The following is an 18,819-nucleotide window of genomic DNA, read 5'->3' on the forward strand; positions in this document are numbered from 1 at the left end:
ACCACCTCCCCCACCCCACAGGTGGCGGTGGGACACCTGGGGGAGACGTGAGGGTGGGCTCACTTGAGCCACTGAAACCAGCCAGGTCTTCCCTCAGGCCGGACAGATGGAGCCTGACCAAAGTTCCTGGCACCTGGAAAACCCACAGGTCAGAGTAAGGGGAGAAAGGACCCCGCCCTCCCTGTTCCACATGTGTGGGGGGAGAGGACAAATGCCAGGCACAGGGTAGGGGGCGAGAACGAGGCACTGAATGGGTAGCTGGGGCAGAGACTCGGCCTCTGGGGAGCTGAGCGGGTTCCCTCCACCCCCAACCGTGGTGGAAAGAGATCCTTGAGTCGTTTTTCAGACAAGCTCCCTGGTGGGGGCGGTCTGGTCTCCACCTGCCCCTCCCACTTAGCCAGTGAGGACAAGATGGGGCCCAGACTTCCGGGAGGGGGAGCTGGCACAAAAGGAAGTCCTGGGGTTGATGTGTTTGAGCGTCAGGTGAAGTGGTTCCCCCCATCCCCCAAACGGAAAAAGCTCAGTATTTGCTCAGATATAGAGACCTGCTGCTGTGATGTGGCCTGTTCCACCTCCACCCATTACACGGGGATAACCCTGGGGGGTGGGGGGGCCACAAAAGAGGTGCTGGAGGAGACACTCCCACCCCTGGCCGGGCTGGGGCTTTGGGGCCAGAAGGTTCACAGTACGCGGTTTGTCCGAACGTCACGGCTTTTATTGGGAGTTGGGGGTTTTGGGTGCCCTGTCAGGTGATCAGAACATTAAAAATGGACTCAACGTAAAATAATCTTCTGGACCCTTCTAGGACGACATGGCCGTGACCAGTAGTGCTAGAAACCAGTCTTCGAGCCCCAATGCCATGTCCTCCCACCTGCATACCTGTGGTCTCCCCCTGCCAGGCACCCTGTGCTGGGCACAGGGACATCCCTGCCAGGCCTAGAGGGCCTTGTGTTTTTAAGGCAGTCAAATCTTGCAGCCTGGTTCAGTGCCAGTTCCAAGGGCTACTGGGCAGCTGCAAGGGTCAATTATGCATTCCTGTGAGTCAGGTCTTCCCAACCCAGGCCCTTGACTCCGCCCTGAGCTTGCAGCTGGATACAAAGTGCAAAAAAGCTTGGCTCCTTCTGTATTCTTAAAAAAAAAAAAAAAAAAAAAATCTGTAAAAACAGCTTCCATGTCCACGCCATTCCTGGCCCATCAGGTCCTGGTGGCATCTCAGGGTCCTGCCCCCACCCCCCACCCCAGCTCCTGCAGGCAGACCTTATTGCTGTGCTCTGGGCCTTGGGGGGGGCTGAGGTGCCCCTCTGTCCTCCAGCAGGGCACGAGTGACCTGAGAGGCCCACTCAGGCAGAAGAGACGCAAGCTGGGCTGTCCAACTGGTTTCAACTGCCAGCTTTACCAATGCAGCATTTATTTTAAAATTAAATTAAATTAAAAAAAAAAAGATTGCATCACCAGGTAGTTTTCTCGATTAAGGATGCAGCCTGACCAGGGCGGGCCATGGCCGGGCAGCAGCAGCATCACACTGGGCCATTTAAGGCAGCTCCTTCCGGCGGGGCATCTGTCTTCCTGCAGGAATGGGGTGGGGTTGGAACCGTGTGGGCTGTGGGCCCTGTCCACACCCTCTACCCCCACACTCAACCTGCTCACCTGTCCTTTGTCACTGTCCCCAGGGTGGCCACCATGGCTGGGGCTGCTGTGACTGCCATGATGGGCCCTAGGGGGACTGCCGTGGCCACTGCAGAAGAGACTGCTGGGGTGGGTATGGCAGGGCCAGCCTTGCTCAGTGCTGTGGTGATGGCCACAGTAGCCTTGGGGGGCACAGCCACGGCTGGGGCAGCAGTCACTTCCTTTGGCGTGGCGCAGGCAGGGCTTAACAGCCGGCTGTCAGCACACCCGACCCTGTGTGGCAAACATGGGCTCTGGTTATGGGCACCCCCACCCTCAGTGCCACCCCGCCTCATGCCCAAGGGACCAGCTGGACAAAAAGGTCCACGTGGCCTGGGAGCACCATCTTTGGCCCCTCCCAGTCCTGCCCTTTGTGGGGTGGCCCAGGTTGTACCCAGCTAGGCAGCTCTGCTGCCCCGAGTTCCAAATACTGGGACCAGCTGCCTGTCCATTGATGACCTCAAACCTCCTTCCAGGCAGCACCCAGATCCTGCTCCTCATCAAGCGCCTCATTCTCCCAGGACCCCAGAGGCTCCTGTGCTGTGATCTCAACTTCAGCCTGACACTGGACACAGTGTGGGGAACCTCCCGAGGGACGGATGCGGGGAGAGGATCCTGCCGGGCATCTAAGGGGCTTGCTCTGCAGGGGGTCAGGCACCCCAAGGCCCAGCCTGGCCATGAGCAGCAGACGGGCCCTCTGGCCTCCTGCAGGGCGAGGATACTGTGTCTGACTCAGGGAGGGGTGCTCAGGCCGGGCGGGGGTGCGAGGAAGCTCACCTGCAGGCTGGGCCATCACGACGGTGCAGGCAGAGCTGTAAGTGCCAAGATTTAGGCAGACAGCCCCGTGGAAAAAAACAACTTACTTTGCACAATGATATTCCCTGCTTTTCAGAGCAGTTTTTTAGGGGTTGTTTAGGAGAAGTGGGTAAAGGTTTGTTTTGGTTTTGTTTTTGCCAACAGTCTGTCTCTGATGCACAGGCCAGAGTGCAGTGGCATGATCTCAGCTCACTGGTTCAAGCGATTCTCCCGCCGCAGCCTCCCAAGTAGCTGGGACTACAGGCTCCTGCCACCACGCCCGGCTAATTTTTGTATTTTTAGTAGAGACGGGTTTCACCATATTGGCCAGGCTGGTCTCGAACTCCTGACCTCATGATCTGCCCACCTCGGCCTCCCAAAGTGCTGGGATTACAGGTGTGAGCCACTGTGCCTGGCTGGGTAAAGACTGTTAAGAATTTCAGTGACTAGGCCGGGCGCGGTGGCTCACACCTGTAATCCCAGCACTTTGGGAGGCCGAGGCAGGTGGATCACAAGGTCAGGAGATCGAGACCATCCTGGCTAACGCGGTGAAACCCCATCTCTACTAAAAATACAAAAAATTAGCCGGGCGTGGTGGTGGTGGGCGCCTGTAGTCCCAGCTACTCAGGAGGCTGAGGCAGGAGAACGGTGTGAACCCGGGAGGCGGAGGTTGCAGTGAGCTGAGATCGCGCCACTGCACTCCAGCTGGGGAGACAGAGCAAGACTACGTCTCAAAAAAAAAAAAATTTTTTTTCAGTGACTAAACTTTAAGAAGGAATGAAGCCCACGCAGGAACTCTGTGACTTTCAACCCGAGGGGCTCTGGCCTGGGCTTCCCAGTGACTTCCGGCATCGGGACATCCACTGCTGTGGCCTTGGCCCCGTTTCCCGTGCTGTGCCCCCCACTTGCTGCAGACGCCCTGAGGAAAGGGTGGCCAAACAAGGGGAGGAGCGTGAGCACAGACGGGGCCTGCTGGTCAACAGGGCGGGTAGAGCCAGCCTGGTGCTGAGCTTGCAGCGTGGCTGGGGGAGATGCCCGGAGCCCCATTACCACACAGACCCTCCAGGACTGCTGGGGGTCAGTGAGCAGGGCTCTCTGAGGTGTGAGACCTGCCCCACATGTGAGGGGAGGGCAGCACAGGTGGGACGCATGCAGGCTGAGCTGCACTGGGCGGTGAGGCTGGGGGACACCCTCACCCCGCTCCAGGCAGGCCCTTCACAACCATGGAGCCAGGAGTGACTGGGAGGCACCGCCAGATGTGAAAGGCATCTTGTCCCCTCCTAGAGGAATCCAGCCCAAGGACTTCCCCACTGTTGCCTGGACCTACTGGGAGCTCAGGCCTCAGGGTCTTTGCACAGCTGTGCCCTTGCTGGGTGCACCCTCCTCCCCATGTCAAGCCCAGTCCTACCCTCCCCCTCACGTTTACCTGACCCTGGCATCCACCCCAGCTGTCCTGCCCTCCTGCTAACCCACCCCCTGACCCCAGAGGCCAGAGAGGTATCTGTTTATTGAAGGATCCCAGGAACCTTCTTCCTGTGGGGGGATGGATGGGGTTCAGCTTGCTGGAGGGGCTGGCCAGACTCCAACCTCCTCACAGGGAGCGCCTCCCTCTCCTCTCTCTCCCCAGGAATGGCTCTTGGGGGCTCAAGGGAGCCTGGGCCTCTGCAAGCTGCCTCCAACTCTCAGTCAGGGTTTGGATGCCCCAAGTGCAGTCCTGAGGGCCCCACCCCCCATCCTACTGTCCTGGCTTCCGAGACGTCTGGGAATCATAGGCCTCCCATGGAAGGGGAGCAGCAGGCGAGGTCTGCGTGAGCCCCACAGATGCCCGCTCGCCTGCCGGACTTAGAGTCTGTGCCCCTCCCCGACCACCAGGGTACCCAGATCCCAGGTGGCTCAGCCAGGCCCAGAGCCCCAAGAGCTGGGCTGTTCTCTCCAACTGGGATCTGGGGTAGGGGCTGCTCCCCCAAGTCCCTGGGGGACTGTCTTCTTGTCTTAACCACTCACAACAGAGAACACAGATGTTCTGTCCAAGAAAGAAGGCCCCACACTCCTCCCATCCGGCCTCCACTTAAATGCGTGGGCATCACCGCAGCCTGAGCCAGCCTCTGAAGGGTCACAGGGCCAGGGGGGAAGCAGTGTGGAGAAGACCCCTGGCCTGGCCTCAGCCTGCTCTCGGAGGAGCTGAGACCTGGGGACAGAGCCTGGAAGCCACGCCCTATGCACCCGGCAGGCCCGCCCCCGCCACACCCCACACACCTGCCGACAGCCTCCTCTGTCCTGGCCGCTGTGGGCAGCGGGGGGGCCTCCCGGCCGGGACCCCTGCTCCCCGCATCCATGGCACTCGCTGCCTTCTGGTCTCCATCCTTGCTGTCGGAGCCCCCAGAGGAGCTGCTGTCAGAGACCAGCAGGGGGGCCTTCCTGGTGACACACACGTTCCAGGCACATGGAGAAGCCGGGCTGACTGCAAAGGAGGAGGCCGGTGCTGTCCAGTGAGGCAGGAGGGGCCACAGGGTGTGGCCACCCCAGCCATAGGGCCCCCATACGTGTGCCCTCTCACATGCAGCCTATTGCCTGCACACGTGTGCCTATGTGGGAGCCACATGAGGCAGACAGGCTCACACACCTGCCATGGGGTCTCCACACAAACAACCCTGTTGCCTCCCCCATGATACACGGACACGTGCCCTGGTCTCACAGGAGGACGCAGAGGCTCAGGGAGGGGCCCACTCCGCCTCGTATGGTCCTGCCACGGCTCCTTCAAGCCCAAAGGACCCCAAAACCTGGGACACCAGTGTTGGGAGCCAGCTGTCACTCACCTGGAGCTCTCAGCTTTATCTGGGGGAGCTTCTGAGCCTGACTAGGGGGCTGGGGGCCAGGGGCTCTGATCAGGCCACAGAACGGCTTCCTGCCAACAACCCACCTGCACACATCTCAATGCTGGGGTCCCCGTGCTGCTGTCCGGAACCCAGGGTGCAGACCTGAGCTGTGCCACCTACTCAGACCGGGCTCGGGGCCAGCCCGACGGCCTTGCTGCCTCCCTTCTGGGGCCCTCCCCATCTGCACATGGCTGCTCCAGTCCCACTGCTGTATCAAACCCCAGTGTCACCAGAGACCTAGCAGCATGCGGGACCCTGGCCACCTCCTCCCACTGCCCCCCAAGGAGGGGGGCCACCCGGCCTCAGGCCTGAAACTGGGCAAGGCTGGGTGCCGCCTTCACTGCTCCTACTCACAGGCTTTCTCAGGGCCTTGGCTCCGGCTGCCCTCGGCATGGCTGCCTTCTGTGTCCACCGGAGAGCTGCACCTGGGCCCTGACTCGGAGCTGCATACAAGGACGAGGACAGGATCAGTCTTGGGCGACGGGCGCCTCCTGACCCTGACAGGCACTTCCTGGCACAGCCCCCTCCTGCCAGCGCATTTGTTACCAGCAGAAAGGCTGGAAGTCGGTGAACTTGGCCCAGCCTTTCTCCTCTGGAGCTGAGGTGCCAGCTGCCCACACACTGGAACCCACATCCCTCACCACTCCTGGGGCTGTGGGCGTCGAGTTCGCTGGCTCATCAAACACTGCCGTCCACATGGCGCCTGCTGGGGGAGAGACACAGTGGTCAGGCATGGGCAGGCCTGGGGTGCTGCAGGCAAAGGGGAGGCAGCGCCTCTGCCCCGGGGGCCCCACAGAGGTTGCCTGGAAGATGGGGCTGCTCCAGGAGGAAGGCCCAGGCAGTGCCCATCAGCCCCTCAGGGAGCAACAGGGGACAGCTCGAAGGTCCTGACAAGCTGCCGACATCCATGGGGCGTGTGACCTGGGGCTGTCAGGTGCCTGAGGGCCCCCAGGCCTCCAGCAGGGCTGACACTGACAGTGTGGAGGTGATGCCACTGCCCTGTCCTACCCAGGACCACAACCGACAGAGCCGGTAGCTCACCGAGCACCACTGGCCCCTCCCTGGCCTCGAGGATGGGGTGCCTTCCTCCTATCTGGGACGTTCCTGCTTCCCCAGGGCGTCACCCTTGCTCTGTCGGTCAGTCTCAGCTAAGAGCTCAGCACCTCCTAACAGAGATCCCGGCCCCTCTACCAAAGTCCTGAGTGCCTCAGTGCTGCCCCCAGGGCAGGGTAAAGAGAGGGGTCATCAGCCATGCGGCCTCTGCTGTTGTGCTGGGGAGGGCGTCAGGCCTGTGGCCGACTGTGTGGGGGCTGGGTGGACGATGGAGACTAGGTGGACACCACCCACCAGCCTTGGCGACGTGGCTGAGGGACCTGAGAGGCAGGGGCAGGAGACCACCTTGCGCCGGGCACAGGGCAGCATCGACCCCTACTCAGGACGGCTGGGAAACAGCTGGGGATTCAGGCTCCGGGCCACAGTGAGCCCCAAATGCCTCAGCTCCAAACGAAGCCTCCACAACACCCAGGCCAGGGTACCATGTCCTGTCCCCGATACCCACACCCCCGGCCCCTGGCCCCCAGCACCACCTTCTGAGTCACCCTCCACAGGGGGGGCTTCCTTCTTCCCGGGGGCCGGTGGGGCAGCTGCCCCAGGTGCATCTCTGTGTGCTTCCAAGCTCGCCTTCCCGTCCTGGCCTCCACGCTCTGGGCCATTCTTTGAGCAACTCTCTGAAGCATGGGGGGCTCCAAACCTGGGGGAAATTCAGAGTCAGATGTCTGGTGGCCCAGGACGGACGCCTAACATTGAGGGTCAGGGACGGTCCCAGGCTCGGGGCACAGATCGTCTCAAGAGAGGAGCACGAGTCGCTCCAGGCCTCAGCTCTGGGCTCCTCAGGGTCACCCGCTACATTGGGCCCCAGAGCTGGCAGGACAGGTGTGGCTGCTCTGCAAGCCAGCTAACAAACAGCAGGGCGTCTGGGCGTCTGACAGGTGTTCTGGGGGCTGAACCTCCTCGGTAGAGGCTTTGCAGGGATGGGGCAGGCCCTGCACCTGGCTCTGGCCGTCACCCGGGCGGCACAGCGAGTGTCACTGTCCTCCCAGATGTCCTCGTCCTCATCGTCATCAAAGGGTTGGATGCGGTCGCTGCAGCAGGCCTCAAACAGAGCTGCGCTGGGCTGCAGAGTAAAACGCCAAGGTCAGTTTCCAGAGGGTCTGGGGAAGACAAGAGCCACTCTCCCCATAGGGCTCCCAGAGGGGCTTAGTTCAGGATGTGGGGGCCCCAGGCTGGAGGAGAGGATGAGGAATGGCAAGGAAAGCGACTGTTCCGAGCTCCACAGAGGGGCCTCTCCCAGCCCCACCGCACAGGCCCATGACACACCGAGCTGCCTGGGAAAAGGGTGGCCGCACCCCACACAGCCCTGCTTGCTCACACTGTCCTCGTCAGCGTCGATGTTGAAGTTGATCTCTGCGATCCTGTCAAACGGGGCGCTGCAAGAGCAAGGGGGATGGCTTCAGCGTTCCTCCCCCGGTGCTCATCCGGGGCCTCAGTGCCCGCACACAACTGGGAACACCTGCTGTCTCCCGGGGACATCAGGCCGCACTCCCAGCAAGGCCTCAGGGAGCGGCCTCCATGGGACCTCAGCGGCGGGGAGAGCCGTGCCTCTTGCAGAGGCGTTCCAAGTAGACTCACTTGATGTTGTCGTCCTGGTCTGCAAACTCCTCGTCATTGAAGCCAAACTGATCCACGAAGTTGGCCGTCATCTGCTGGATCTGGTAGTCGGAGAAGGCCTGGGAGGGAGGGAGGGAGGGAGGGAGGGAGGGACAGACGCCGGTCACGGAGGAGGCCTCGGGCCTGGAGGCCGCTCTGTGGGAACCACAATCTCTCTAGTTGTTCAGGAGCTTCTCCTCCAGCAAAAGTGGGCAGTAAACTCTGACTGTTCAGGGCTCATGATTCTACCAAAACTCAGGCTGCGCACTCGCTGCGGTCACGTCTGAGATACGCCCCATATTCTCTGACTTTCGAGTCCATCTGCTGTGTCCTCAGTGCTCTCATCAAGGTGGAGTGACTTTGGGGTTCTCCCCTCAGACCCACCCCGCCCCGTACGTGCTCGGAGACGAGCCCCCTCTCCCCTTTGCTAGTGAGATGCCGTCAGAGACTCGTCTGGAGGACCAAGTGCAGCGCACACAGGTGCCGGGAAGGGCCCAGCAGGGTGCGGGTGCCGGCCACGCCCTCACCTGCTGAAGGGACAGCTCGTTAGGGAAAGCACCCTCAATGTCCTCGTCCTCACTCGAGGAGTGAAGGTGGTGAGTGCTCACCTAAAACACAGGCCAGATGGGGTGGGCATGTGAGCCAGCCCAGCGCCCCAGACCCCACCCAGCCCAGCGCCCAGGACCATGCCCAGCCCAGGGCTCCCAGACCCCACCCAGCACGTCACTCATCAGATCTCTGGGCCCAGGAGGCCGTGCTGTGTAAGGAGGTGCCCAGGTGAGGCCAAGGCCCCGTGACAGCCCAACCTCCATGTGCAGGGGGCAGGTTGTGGGTCTCAGGCAAAAGGAGCCCTCTGCCAACAAGCTACAGCTCCTGGAGTGGGAGGAAAGGGACCTGAGGCCAACACCGGCTCTGCACAGAGGTCCTCAGAGACCCAGCCCTGGGTGTGGCACAGGATGGGGTCTCTGTTACGAACATCAGCCCGGAGGACACGCTATGCAGGGGCACCACGTCAAGAGGAGCAGGCAGGTGTGCGGCCCTTGTGCCTCCCTTGGCCTCTGCCTCAGGGCAAAGGCAGGAGCGTCTGACGGCGTCCCGGCACTGTGCGTGCGCCGACGGGGCAGCCCCGAGCCTCCTCACCAGGTCCACAGTGTTCCTGCGGTTCGTCTCCGTCAGCGTCTCCTCCACGAAGCTCTCCCAGCGGCCACGACAATCTGCAGGGAGCCCTGCAAGGGAAGTGCTGCCTGGTGAGCCCTGGGAGACCCCGTGCAGATGGCGCAGGGCACCCAGGAGCTCCGGCAGGTGCATCCTGGGTCCAGGAGGATGGGGCGCTGCTACTGTGGTCAGCCCGTCTGAGGGCCTGAAGCAGGGGCTTTGCCGGATGGGAAGGAGGCAGCATAGCTGCATGTCCGGAGGGGCCTGGGGCCACAGTGAGATTGAGGTGCAGCACCTGTGGGCAGGGTGGTGGGTACTTCTGCCCCTACTGAGACCCCAGTGGGCATCTGAGTTCCAAGTCTGTTGGTGTGGAAGCAAATTCTGAGGAACTCCCAGAAACGCAGAAGCCGTGGAACAGAATCTGAGAAAGCAGCCACCTTCCTTCCCCCCACCTCACAGGCCCAGGCTCGGCAGCAGCCTACAGGCCTGGACGAGTGTCCTGCCTGTTTTTCTGGGGAGGTCAGAGCCCTGGAAGGATTCACAATCTGGAGATCGTATGGAATGATGCAAGAGCTTCCTGCTTGCCCCTCGCCTCCCTAAACTGCCCCTGCCCTGGGGAGCCGACCCTGGCCTCCACATCCACCCTCTACTTTGCCCTCCAGGATGTAGGGAAGCTCCTCCTGCCCTGCTTTTATTCTTTGTGATGGCAGCTGGCAGGCCTGACCTCGCCAGGGGCTAATGGAGCCCAACCCAGGAGACCCCTCACTATGGTCCTGGGGTGCGGGCAGGACTATCCAGAGCTTCCTCACCTTACACGGTTATAGGGAGGAGGGGCCACAGCTGGGCCCGCCTCTACCACACATGTGCTGTGCCTGTGCCCACCTAACCCACGGTGTTCTTAAGAAACAGGCTGCTACCTGCTCCCCTGAGACTTGTGCTACGAAATCTCACACCTGAGTGAGAATGAGACTCTCCAATCACCTGAGTGCAGAGCACACAGCCAGGACAGCCTAGCCAGGCAGGGCTCCATGAGCTGCAAGGAGCCTGGTGGCGCTAATGGCTTCTGAGTGCCGGCTCCGGAGTCACCAACTGCCCCCCGCAGGGACTGTCTCGTGCCACATGCTGACGCCTGGCAGGGCCTCCACAGAAGTCTGCCCAACAGAACTGACACATGAGACCCAGGCCCCCATGAGGAAAGATCTGATGTGTGAAGTGAGAGGACAGAGGTGGCCACGGGGTCTCTCACTGTCAGTGCAGTCAGCACCTGCTGACTGGCAGAGGGCAGCCTCAGGCGGCAGCTCCTTCGGGGCCCTGATGCCCGCGACCAGCAGAAGGATGACCGGGTTAGGGGCTCACCTCGGATGACCTCGCTGATGTGTGTCTGCACAGGGCCCCGCTCCAGGTTCTGCACCACCGCATTGGCGATCCGCGTGAGGTGGCCCATGTTCCCACGTCTCATGCCGCCCGCTGCCCTGAAAGCAACAGGCACCATCAGGGCGGCCTTCTGGCCCCGACCTTGCCAGACCCACGACCCAGAGAGCCAAGTGGCAGAGGCCTCCAGGTTCACTTCGGAAAGCAAGTGCCTGGCCCCTGCCCAGCACCCACGCCTCCGGCCCTGCCTCCAGGACACTTCCATTTGAGCAGCACCTGCCACATGCAGCAGGCTTACCCCAACCTCACTACCAAAAGTGCCACTGAGACAGATGAGGAGACAGACACTGCTCTCACTCCATTTTACAGACCGGGAAACAGAGGCAGAAAGGCCGTGGTGTGGCCTAAGCCCCGCTGGTGGCAGCAGTGGCGCAGGAGGTGAGGTGAGCCCACGCTGTCTGCTACAGAGCTCAGGCTCAGCAACCCGCAGGGAGGGTCGGGCGGGACCTCCACGCTGCGCAGCCCAGCTCAGCCTCTGCTTCCCCACAGCTGCACTCAGACCCCTCCCAGCTCCCGTGAGTCCCTCCTCATATCGCCCAGAGCCAGACAGTTCCCAGCAGGACAGCGAACGGGTGGGGATGGCTCTGGGCCCAGGACAATAATTGGGACATGTGTCCTGACCACAGGAAGCAACCATTAAGCAGAAGACACAGAAAGACCAAAATAACGTGTCCCTGTGTGCGACTGCTGACGTGTCCCCGAGTTCCTGGGGAAGATCAGGAATGGACAGTGGACCCACAAGAGGGCAATGCCTAGGCAGGCCAGGCTGGGCGGGGGCCAGAGCAGGTGCCTGGTGGGGACGGGACCGCTTCCTGTTGGCTCCCTGTGTCCCCTCCCCAAGTAGCATTTGCAGCTGTCCGCCCAGTAGAAGGGCCCCTTGCACAGCAGCCCCAGAATGTGGAGCCGCATCGCACACCCTACACTCCACCCGATCCTGCGGTCCTGCACGCAGCGTCACCAGGGCTTGGGTGAGGTGCGTCTCTGCATCCCTGACTGGCCAGGCTGGGTCCCTCCATGTCCGAGCGGCTCTTACTGCGTGTGGTCGTTGGCTTCCCAGGCCTCCAGGATCCTCTGCACCAGGCAGCACTTCTGGAACAGCTGGGGGGCGGGGCAGGGGGCAGCGTGAGTCAGGGTCTGAAGGGGCACGCACCCTCCACCCATCCCTGGACTGGGCAGGGCGTAAGTCAAGGTCTGAAGGGGCACGCACCCTCCACCCATCCCTGGACTGGGCAGGGCGTAAGTCAAGGTCTGCAGGGGCACGCACCCTCCACCCATCCCTGGACTGGGCAGGGCGTAAGTCAAGGTCTGCAGGGGCACGCACCCTCCACCCATCCCTGGACTGGGCAGGGCGTAAGTCAAGGTCTGAAGGGGCACGCACCCTCCACCCATCCCTGGACTGGGCAGGGCGTAAGTCAAGGTCTGCAGGGGCACGCACCCTCCACCCATCCCTGGACTGGGCAGGGTGTAAGTCAAGGTCTGCAGGGGCACGCACCCTCCACCCATCCCTGGACTGGGCAGGGCGTGAGTCAAGGTCTGAAAGGGGCACGCACCCTCCACCCATCCCTGGACTGGGCAGGGCGTGAGTCAAGGTCTGAAAGGGGCACGCACCCTCCACCCATCCCCGGACTAGGCAGGGCTGGCTGGCGGCTACGTCTGTGTGGACTTGCAGGCCCTTAACTGCTGCACACGCACAGCCCCGGCCTCTGTGGTCCTCACCAAACACCAGAGGAGGGTGCTGTTCGCGGCTCGTACTGCTGAGCGCCCTAAGGATGAAGCCTGAGAAAAGGACCCTCTCCCTTCTCCTCTGACTCCTGGAATTGCCCCCTGACCCGTCTTCCCCTGGGCCTTCTCCCCATCTCTCCATTGCCCTCCACTTTGGCCACTCTCCTACCCTCTTTCTCCGTGTCTGGAAGAACGACTAGGGCTGTCTGCCCTCAGCATTCGCTCACCTCCAGGCCCTGACACAGATCACTTGTTGTACCTGAGATGTTTTTCCTGGGCCCCACCTCACACTACGATACACCTGTGGCCTTGCTATCTGGGTGACAGTCCCTGGTTGGCCTGCACGTCCCTCAGCATCCCCTCCCCACCATGTGGCTCCCATCACTGACACTGCTGGCTCCCTGGGCACTTATTCCCTGGGCCTCCAGCTGGAGGCCAGACTGAACTCATCTCATCCAGTGCTAACCCCTGCCAGGCCTGCACATAGAAGGCACCAGAACCCCTGCTGAAGGCAGGTAGGAATGAGATCCGCAAGACCCACTCAAGCCCCACTGTCTATGAGCCTCTGACCAGACACCTGGGGACCCTTTTCCAAGCCCTGCCCCCGTGTCAGCTACACAGCGAGGTCCGGCACACGTCAGCGCTGACATGGACACGGTCTGAGTGGGGCGCAGTTGGCGCTGATAAGACGGATGCTTCTTGGACTCACGTGGGTCACCATTGTGTTGTCAGGGAGGCTGGCGGCAGGCTGGGGAGTGTCCAGGCTCCCGTTCCCGCTCTCATGCGGAGGCTCCACCCTGCTCTCGGATCCGCTGGCTTCTGTCCTCTCCTCACGGGCAGCGTGGGAGAGAATGGCGGCTATGCATAGTTCCACTTGGAGGTGCAAAAAGTTATTCCAGGTGTACTTAAAGAACAAGTCCTGGGTAAACAGAGGACAGAAGACAGTTCTTAGATCGGTTTTCTCCTGCCGGCTACACCACAAAGGTGAGGGAAACCCTTCCTGAAGCTGGCATCCTAACTCCTCACGAGTCCAGTCTCTGGGCAGCCGGGAAGGAGTTTTAGGCATTTTCCTGAAGCTTATCTCTCTATTACGGAGCTTCTTCAAATAGCCACTGAGCACTTCTGCCTCCTGCCTGTGGGTGTCTGTTGGTCTCTGCTTCAATCTGAATCATCATCTTCTTTCTACTTTCTGCGGGTTCTTTTTTTTTTTTTTTTTGAGACGGAGTCTTGCTCTGTCTCCCAGGCTAGAGTGCAGTGGCACGATCTCGGCTCGCTGCAACCCCTGCCTCCTGGGTTCAAGTGATTCTCCTGCCTCAGCCTCCCAAGTAGCTGGGATTACAGGTGCCTGCCACCATGCCCAGCTAATTTTTGTATTTTTAGTAGAGACGGGATTTTGCCATGTTGGTCAGGCTGGTCTTGAACTTCCAACCTCAGGTGATCTGCCCGCCTCCGCCTCCGCCTCCCAAAGTGCTGGGATGACAGGCGTAAGCCACCAGGCCTGGCTTCTTTTGTCCTTCAGTTGGAAGCTTAACTCATTAATTGTAGCCTTTCTTTCCAGTCTGTCTTTAAAGGCTACATTTCCCTGTATACAATCAACTTTAACTACATTCTACACATTTTGCTAAGTAGTATTTTTATTATTCTTCAGTTCTAAGTATGTGAGAAGTTCCTTTATGATTCTTTCTCATGAGTTATTGGAAGTGTGTTAGACTCTCAAGCACATGAGGATTCCACCCAGGATGGGCAGGCGTGTGCACATCGTCCACCACACAAACATGAGACTGTGAGGGGCACATCCAGACACCCCCCAAGGGAGCCCAGACTTGACCAGCACGGGCTGAAGCCCAGAGGAGGTTCTGGCCACCTAGGCACTCCCCTGGGGGACAGAGGTGGCTGAAAGAGGACAGCTGCCATCTCTCACCTCCCATGTAGCCTCTTCCAGATGAGGACAGAGAGGGGGACATAGGTCGGACCCACTCGCCCCCCACTGCCGTCTCGGTATATTCCAGGGGCCACGGCAGCCTGTGTCCCAGACCCTCTTCTGCCTCCATGGAGAAGGAGGACTGTATGGAGAGGGGAATGGGGTGAGGTGTATATTCCACACCAGGATTCGAGCTTGGGCCCCTCGTTCCACACAGTGGGGTTGGAGCTAGAGAAAGGCAGGAGGCTCATTTGCTTCACGTTCTTCTCCACAGAAACATAGTCCTAAATCCTGGCTTCACCTTCTCTGCCCACGTGACCTTGAGCAACCTTGGAGGAGGCTTTACTGTGTCACCTCATCTATAACATGGAGTCAGACCTACCTCTCAACAAAGAAGAGCCCACATCAGATGGCTTTGCTGGTAAATTCTACCAAACATTTATTTTGTTGTTGTTTTTCATTTCCTGGCAATGAGGTCTACCAAACATTTAAAGAAGAATTAACACCAATCCTTCTCAAACTCTTCCCAAAAACTGAAGGGAGAATACTTTCTAATTCATTCTGTGAGGACAGCATTACCCTTGATACCAAAGCCAAATGAGGACACTACAAGAAAAGAAAACTACAAACCAATGTTCCTTATCAACATGGATGCAAAATACTAGCAAACCAAACTGAGCATCATATCAAAAGAATTATATACCAGGATAAAGTGGGATTTGCTCCTCAAATGCAAGGATGGATCAACATATGAAAATCAATCAATACACCACATTAACAGGATAAAGGATGGAAGCCAAATGATCATCTCAACTCATACAAAAAAAATCTGATAAAATTCCACATGCGGCCAGGTGTGGTGGCTCATGCCTGTAATCCCAACACTTTGGGAGGCCGAGGAGGGTGGATCACCTGAGGTCAGGAGTTCGAGACCAGCCTGGCCAACGTGGTGAAACCCCGTCTTTACTGAAAATACAAAAATTAGCCGGGCATGGTGGCGCGTGCCTGTAATCCCAGCTACTTGGGAGGCTGAGGCAGGAGAATCGCCTGAGCCCAGGAGGCGGAGGTTGCAGTGAGCCAAGATCATGCCACTGCACTCCAACCTGGGCAACAAGAGCAAAACTCTGTCTCAAAAAAAAAAAAAAAAAAAAACAACATACTTTCTTGATAAAACACTCAAATTAGGAATAGAAGGAAATACCTTCAGTATGATAAAGGCACCTATGAAAAGCCCATAGCTGACAACATACTCAATGCTGAAAGACTGAAAACTTCTCTAAGATCAGGAGCAAGGCAAGGATGCCCACTCTCACCACTGCCATTCAGTCTTCTCTTAGAAGTCCTAGCCAGAGCAATTAGGCAAGAAAAATAAATAAAAGGCATCCAAATGGTAAAGGCAAAAGCAAAATTATCTTTGTTCCCAAATGACATTTTTTTTTTTAGAATATGTATTTTTTTTTTTGAGCAAGGGTCTTGCTCTGTTGCCCTGGCTGAAGTACACACAGTGGTGGGATCTCGGCTCTGCAGCCCTGACCTCCCAGACTCATGCGATCCTCCCTCTTCGGTCTCCTGAATAGCTGGGACTACAGATCTGTGCCACCAGACCTGCCTAATTCTTATTCTTATTTATTTTGTAGAGACCAGGTCTCTACAAAGTATGTTTTGTATTTTGTACAAAACATATTTGTACAATTATGTTGCCCAGGCTGGTCTTAAACTCTTGGGTTCAAGCAATCATCCTGTCTAGGCCTCCCAAAGTGCTGGGATTACAAACATGAGCCACCTCACCTGGCCTGATGTGATCTTACACATAGCAAATTCTAAATATTCCAGATAAATTGCTAGAGCTAATAAACAGATTCAGCAAAGTTCTAGGATACAAAATTGACACACAAAAAAGCAGCTGCATTTCCATACACTGGCACTGAAAAATCCAAAAAGGAAAGTAAGAAAACAATTTTATACATGACAGCATCCAGAAGAATTAAGTCAAGGAGATAAAAGATTTGTACACTGAAAACTACAAAACACTGCTACAAGAATTTAAAGACTTATTTAAAGTAAATGGGGCCAGGCACGGTGGCTCATGCCTGTAATCCCAGCACTTTGGGAGGCCAATGTGGGCAGATCACTTGAGGTCAGGAGTTTGAGACCAACCTGGCCAACATGGTGAAACCCCATCTCTACTAAAAATATAAAAATTGGCTGGGCACAGTGGCTCACGCCTGTAATCCCAGCACTTTGGGAGGCCAAGGTGGCAGATCACAAGGTCAGGAGATCAAGACCATCCTGGCTAACACAGTGAAACCCCGTCTCTACTAACAATACAAAAAATTAGCCAGGCGAGGTGGCAGGTGCCTGTAGTCCCAGCTACTCGGGAGGCTGAGGCAGGAGAATGGCGTGAACCCAGGGGGTGGAGCCTGCAGTGAGCCGAGATCGCGCCACTGCACTCCAACCTGGGTGACGGCGAGACTCCGTCTCAAAAAAAACAAAACAAAACAAAAATTATTTTGTGGTGGTGGGCACCTGTCATCCCAGCTACTCATGAGCCTGAGGCAGGAGACTTGTTTGAACCCGGGAGGCAAAGGTTGTGGTGAGCCGAGATTGTGTCACTGCACTCCAGCCTGGGCAACAGAGTGAGATTCTGTCTCAAAAATATAAATAAATAAATAGGAAGACATCTGTGTTCACAGATTGAAGACTTAATATTGTTAAGAAGACAGGATTACCCAAAGTGATCTATAAATTCAATGCAATCCCTACCAAAATCTCAACAGCATATTTCCAAAAATTGAAAAACCCATCCCCAAATTCATACAGAAGAATCTCAAGGAACGACTTTGAATAGCCAAAACAATCTGGAAAAAGAACAAAGTTGGAAAACTCACACTTATCACTTACTACAAAGCTACAGTCACCAAAACAGTGTGGCACTGGCATAAGGACAGACACATAAACCGACGAAACAGAACAGAGAGTCCAGAAAAAAACCTTTGCAAACATGGCCAGCATTTTTTTTTTTTTTTGAGATGGAGTCTTGCTGTTGCCCAGGCTGGAGTGCAGTGGCACAATCTCGGCTCACTGCAAGCTCTGCCTCCTGGGTTCACGCCATTCTCCTGCCTCAGCCTCCCAAGTAGCTGGGACTACAGGCACGTGCCACCACGCCCAGCTAATTTTTTCATATTTTTAGGAGAGACAGGGTTTCACTATGTTAGCCAGGATGGTCTCAATCTCCCGACCTCAAGATCCACCCACCTCAGCCTCCCAAAGTGCTGGGATTACAGGCGTGAGCCACCACGCCCGCCCGGCCAGCTGGTTTTTTAACAATTAGGCCGAGACCATTCATGGGGGAAAGGACAGTGTTTCTTTTTTTTGAAACGGAATCTTGCTCTGTCACCCAGGCTGGAGTGCAGTGGTGTGATCTCGGCTCACTGCAACCTCCGCCTCCCGGGTTCAAGTGATTCTCCTGCCTCAACCTCCCAAGTAGCTGGGATTACAACAGGCGCCGCCACCATGCCTGGCTAATTTTTGTATTTTTTGTAGAGATGAGGTTTCGCCATGTTGGCCAGGCTGGTCACAAACTCCTGACCTCAGGTGATCCGCCTGCCTTGGCCTCCCAAAATACTGGGTTTATAGGAATGAACCACCGTGCCTGGCCTAGGACAGTCTTTTCAACAAGTGCTGGGAAAACTGGATAACCCCATGCAAAAGAATGAAGCTGGACCCTTACCTTACACCAGATACAAAAATTAATTCAAAATGGATCAAAGACCTAAACATAAGAGAGAAAACATAAAACTTTTTGAAGGAAGCATAGAGGAAAAGCTTCATGATACTGATTTGGCAATGACTTTTTTGGATATGACACCGAAAGCACAGGCAACAGAGAAAAAAAGATAATTGGATTTCATCAAAATTTAAAACTTGTGTGTCAAAGGTCATTATCAAAGAGTAAAGGCTGGGTGGCTGGTGGCTCATGCCTATAATTCCAGCATTTGGGGAGGCCACGGCCAGAGCATCACTTGAAGTCAGGAGTTCAAGGCCAGCCTGATCAACATAGTAAGACCCCATCTCTACAAAAAATATAAAAATTAGCTGGATGTGGTGGCGCATGCCTGCAGTCTTAGCTACTCAGGAGGCTGAGGTAGGAGGATCACTTGAGTTCAGGAGTTCAAGGTTACAGGGAGCTATGATCACTGTACTGCAAGACCCCACATCTAAAAAAATTTTTTTATGTAAAAAGATAACCCAAAGAAAATATTTGCATATTATCTGATAAAGGATTAATATCCAGAATATATATAGAACTTCTAAAACTAAAAAACAAACAAAAAGAAACTCATTTCAAAAATGGTCAAAGGTCTTGAATAGACATTTCTCCAACGAAGCAATTCACATGGCCAAAAAGCACGAGAAGATGCTTGACATCACTCATCACACGGAGACACCGTTCCACTCGCACATGAGATGACGAGCATCGGCCACACGGAGACACCGTTCCACTCGCACATGAGATGACGAGCATCGGCCACACGGAGACACCGTTCC

The 18,819-nt window shown here is 57.1% G+C and overlaps 1 protein-coding gene across 50 annotated transcripts in view; it reads right to left on the minus strand.

The window, feature by feature from the left end:
* Nucleotides 1–1,391: 1,391 nt before the first annotated feature.
* The window catches only part of PPP6R2 (protein phosphatase 6 regulatory subunit 2), a 106,889-nt gene continuing 89,461 nt past the window's right edge, over nt 1,392–18,819 (minus strand). For 19 of the 50 annotated variants that reach the window (XM_063622423.1, XM_055254150.2, XM_063622422.1 and 16 more), the window contains 14 exons: nt 13,060–13,269; nt 11,662–11,726; nt 10,554–10,669; nt 9,183–9,268; nt 8,570–8,650; nt 8,025–8,122; nt 7,765–7,822; nt 7,385–7,509; nt 6,923–7,086; nt 5,883–6,042; nt 5,691–5,779; nt 4,717–4,921; nt 1,648–1,899; nt 1,392–1,566 (listed from right to left, as the gene is read on the minus strand). In XM_063622423.1, the coding sequence (XP_063478493.1) occupies nt 1,518–1,566; nt 1,648–1,899; nt 4,717–4,921; nt 5,691–5,779; nt 5,883–6,042; nt 6,923–7,086; nt 7,385–7,509; nt 7,765–7,822; nt 8,025–8,122; nt 8,570–8,650; nt 9,183–9,268; nt 10,554–10,669; nt 11,662–11,726; nt 13,060–13,269 (1,758 nt within the window). In that variant the 3' untranslated portion in view covers nt 1,392–1,517. The remainder of the gene's footprint in view (nt 1,567–1,647; nt 1,900–4,716; nt 4,922–5,690; nt 5,780–5,882; nt 6,043–6,922; nt 7,087–7,384; nt 7,510–7,764; nt 7,823–8,024; nt 8,123–8,569; nt 8,651–9,182; nt 9,269–10,553; nt 10,670–11,661; nt 11,727–13,059; nt 13,270–18,819) is intronic. The other 31 variants (XM_055254155.2, XM_063622430.1, XM_063622432.1 and 28 more) reach the window with 3 other exon arrangements.

Source organism: Symphalangus syndactylus, chromosome 18 (assembly GCF_028878055.3).
Source record: "Symphalangus syndactylus isolate Jambi chromosome 18, NHGRI_mSymSyn1-v2.1_pri, whole genome shotgun sequence".
Classification (NCBI taxonomy): Eukaryota; Metazoa; Chordata; class Mammalia; order Primates; family Hylobatidae; genus Symphalangus; species Symphalangus syndactylus.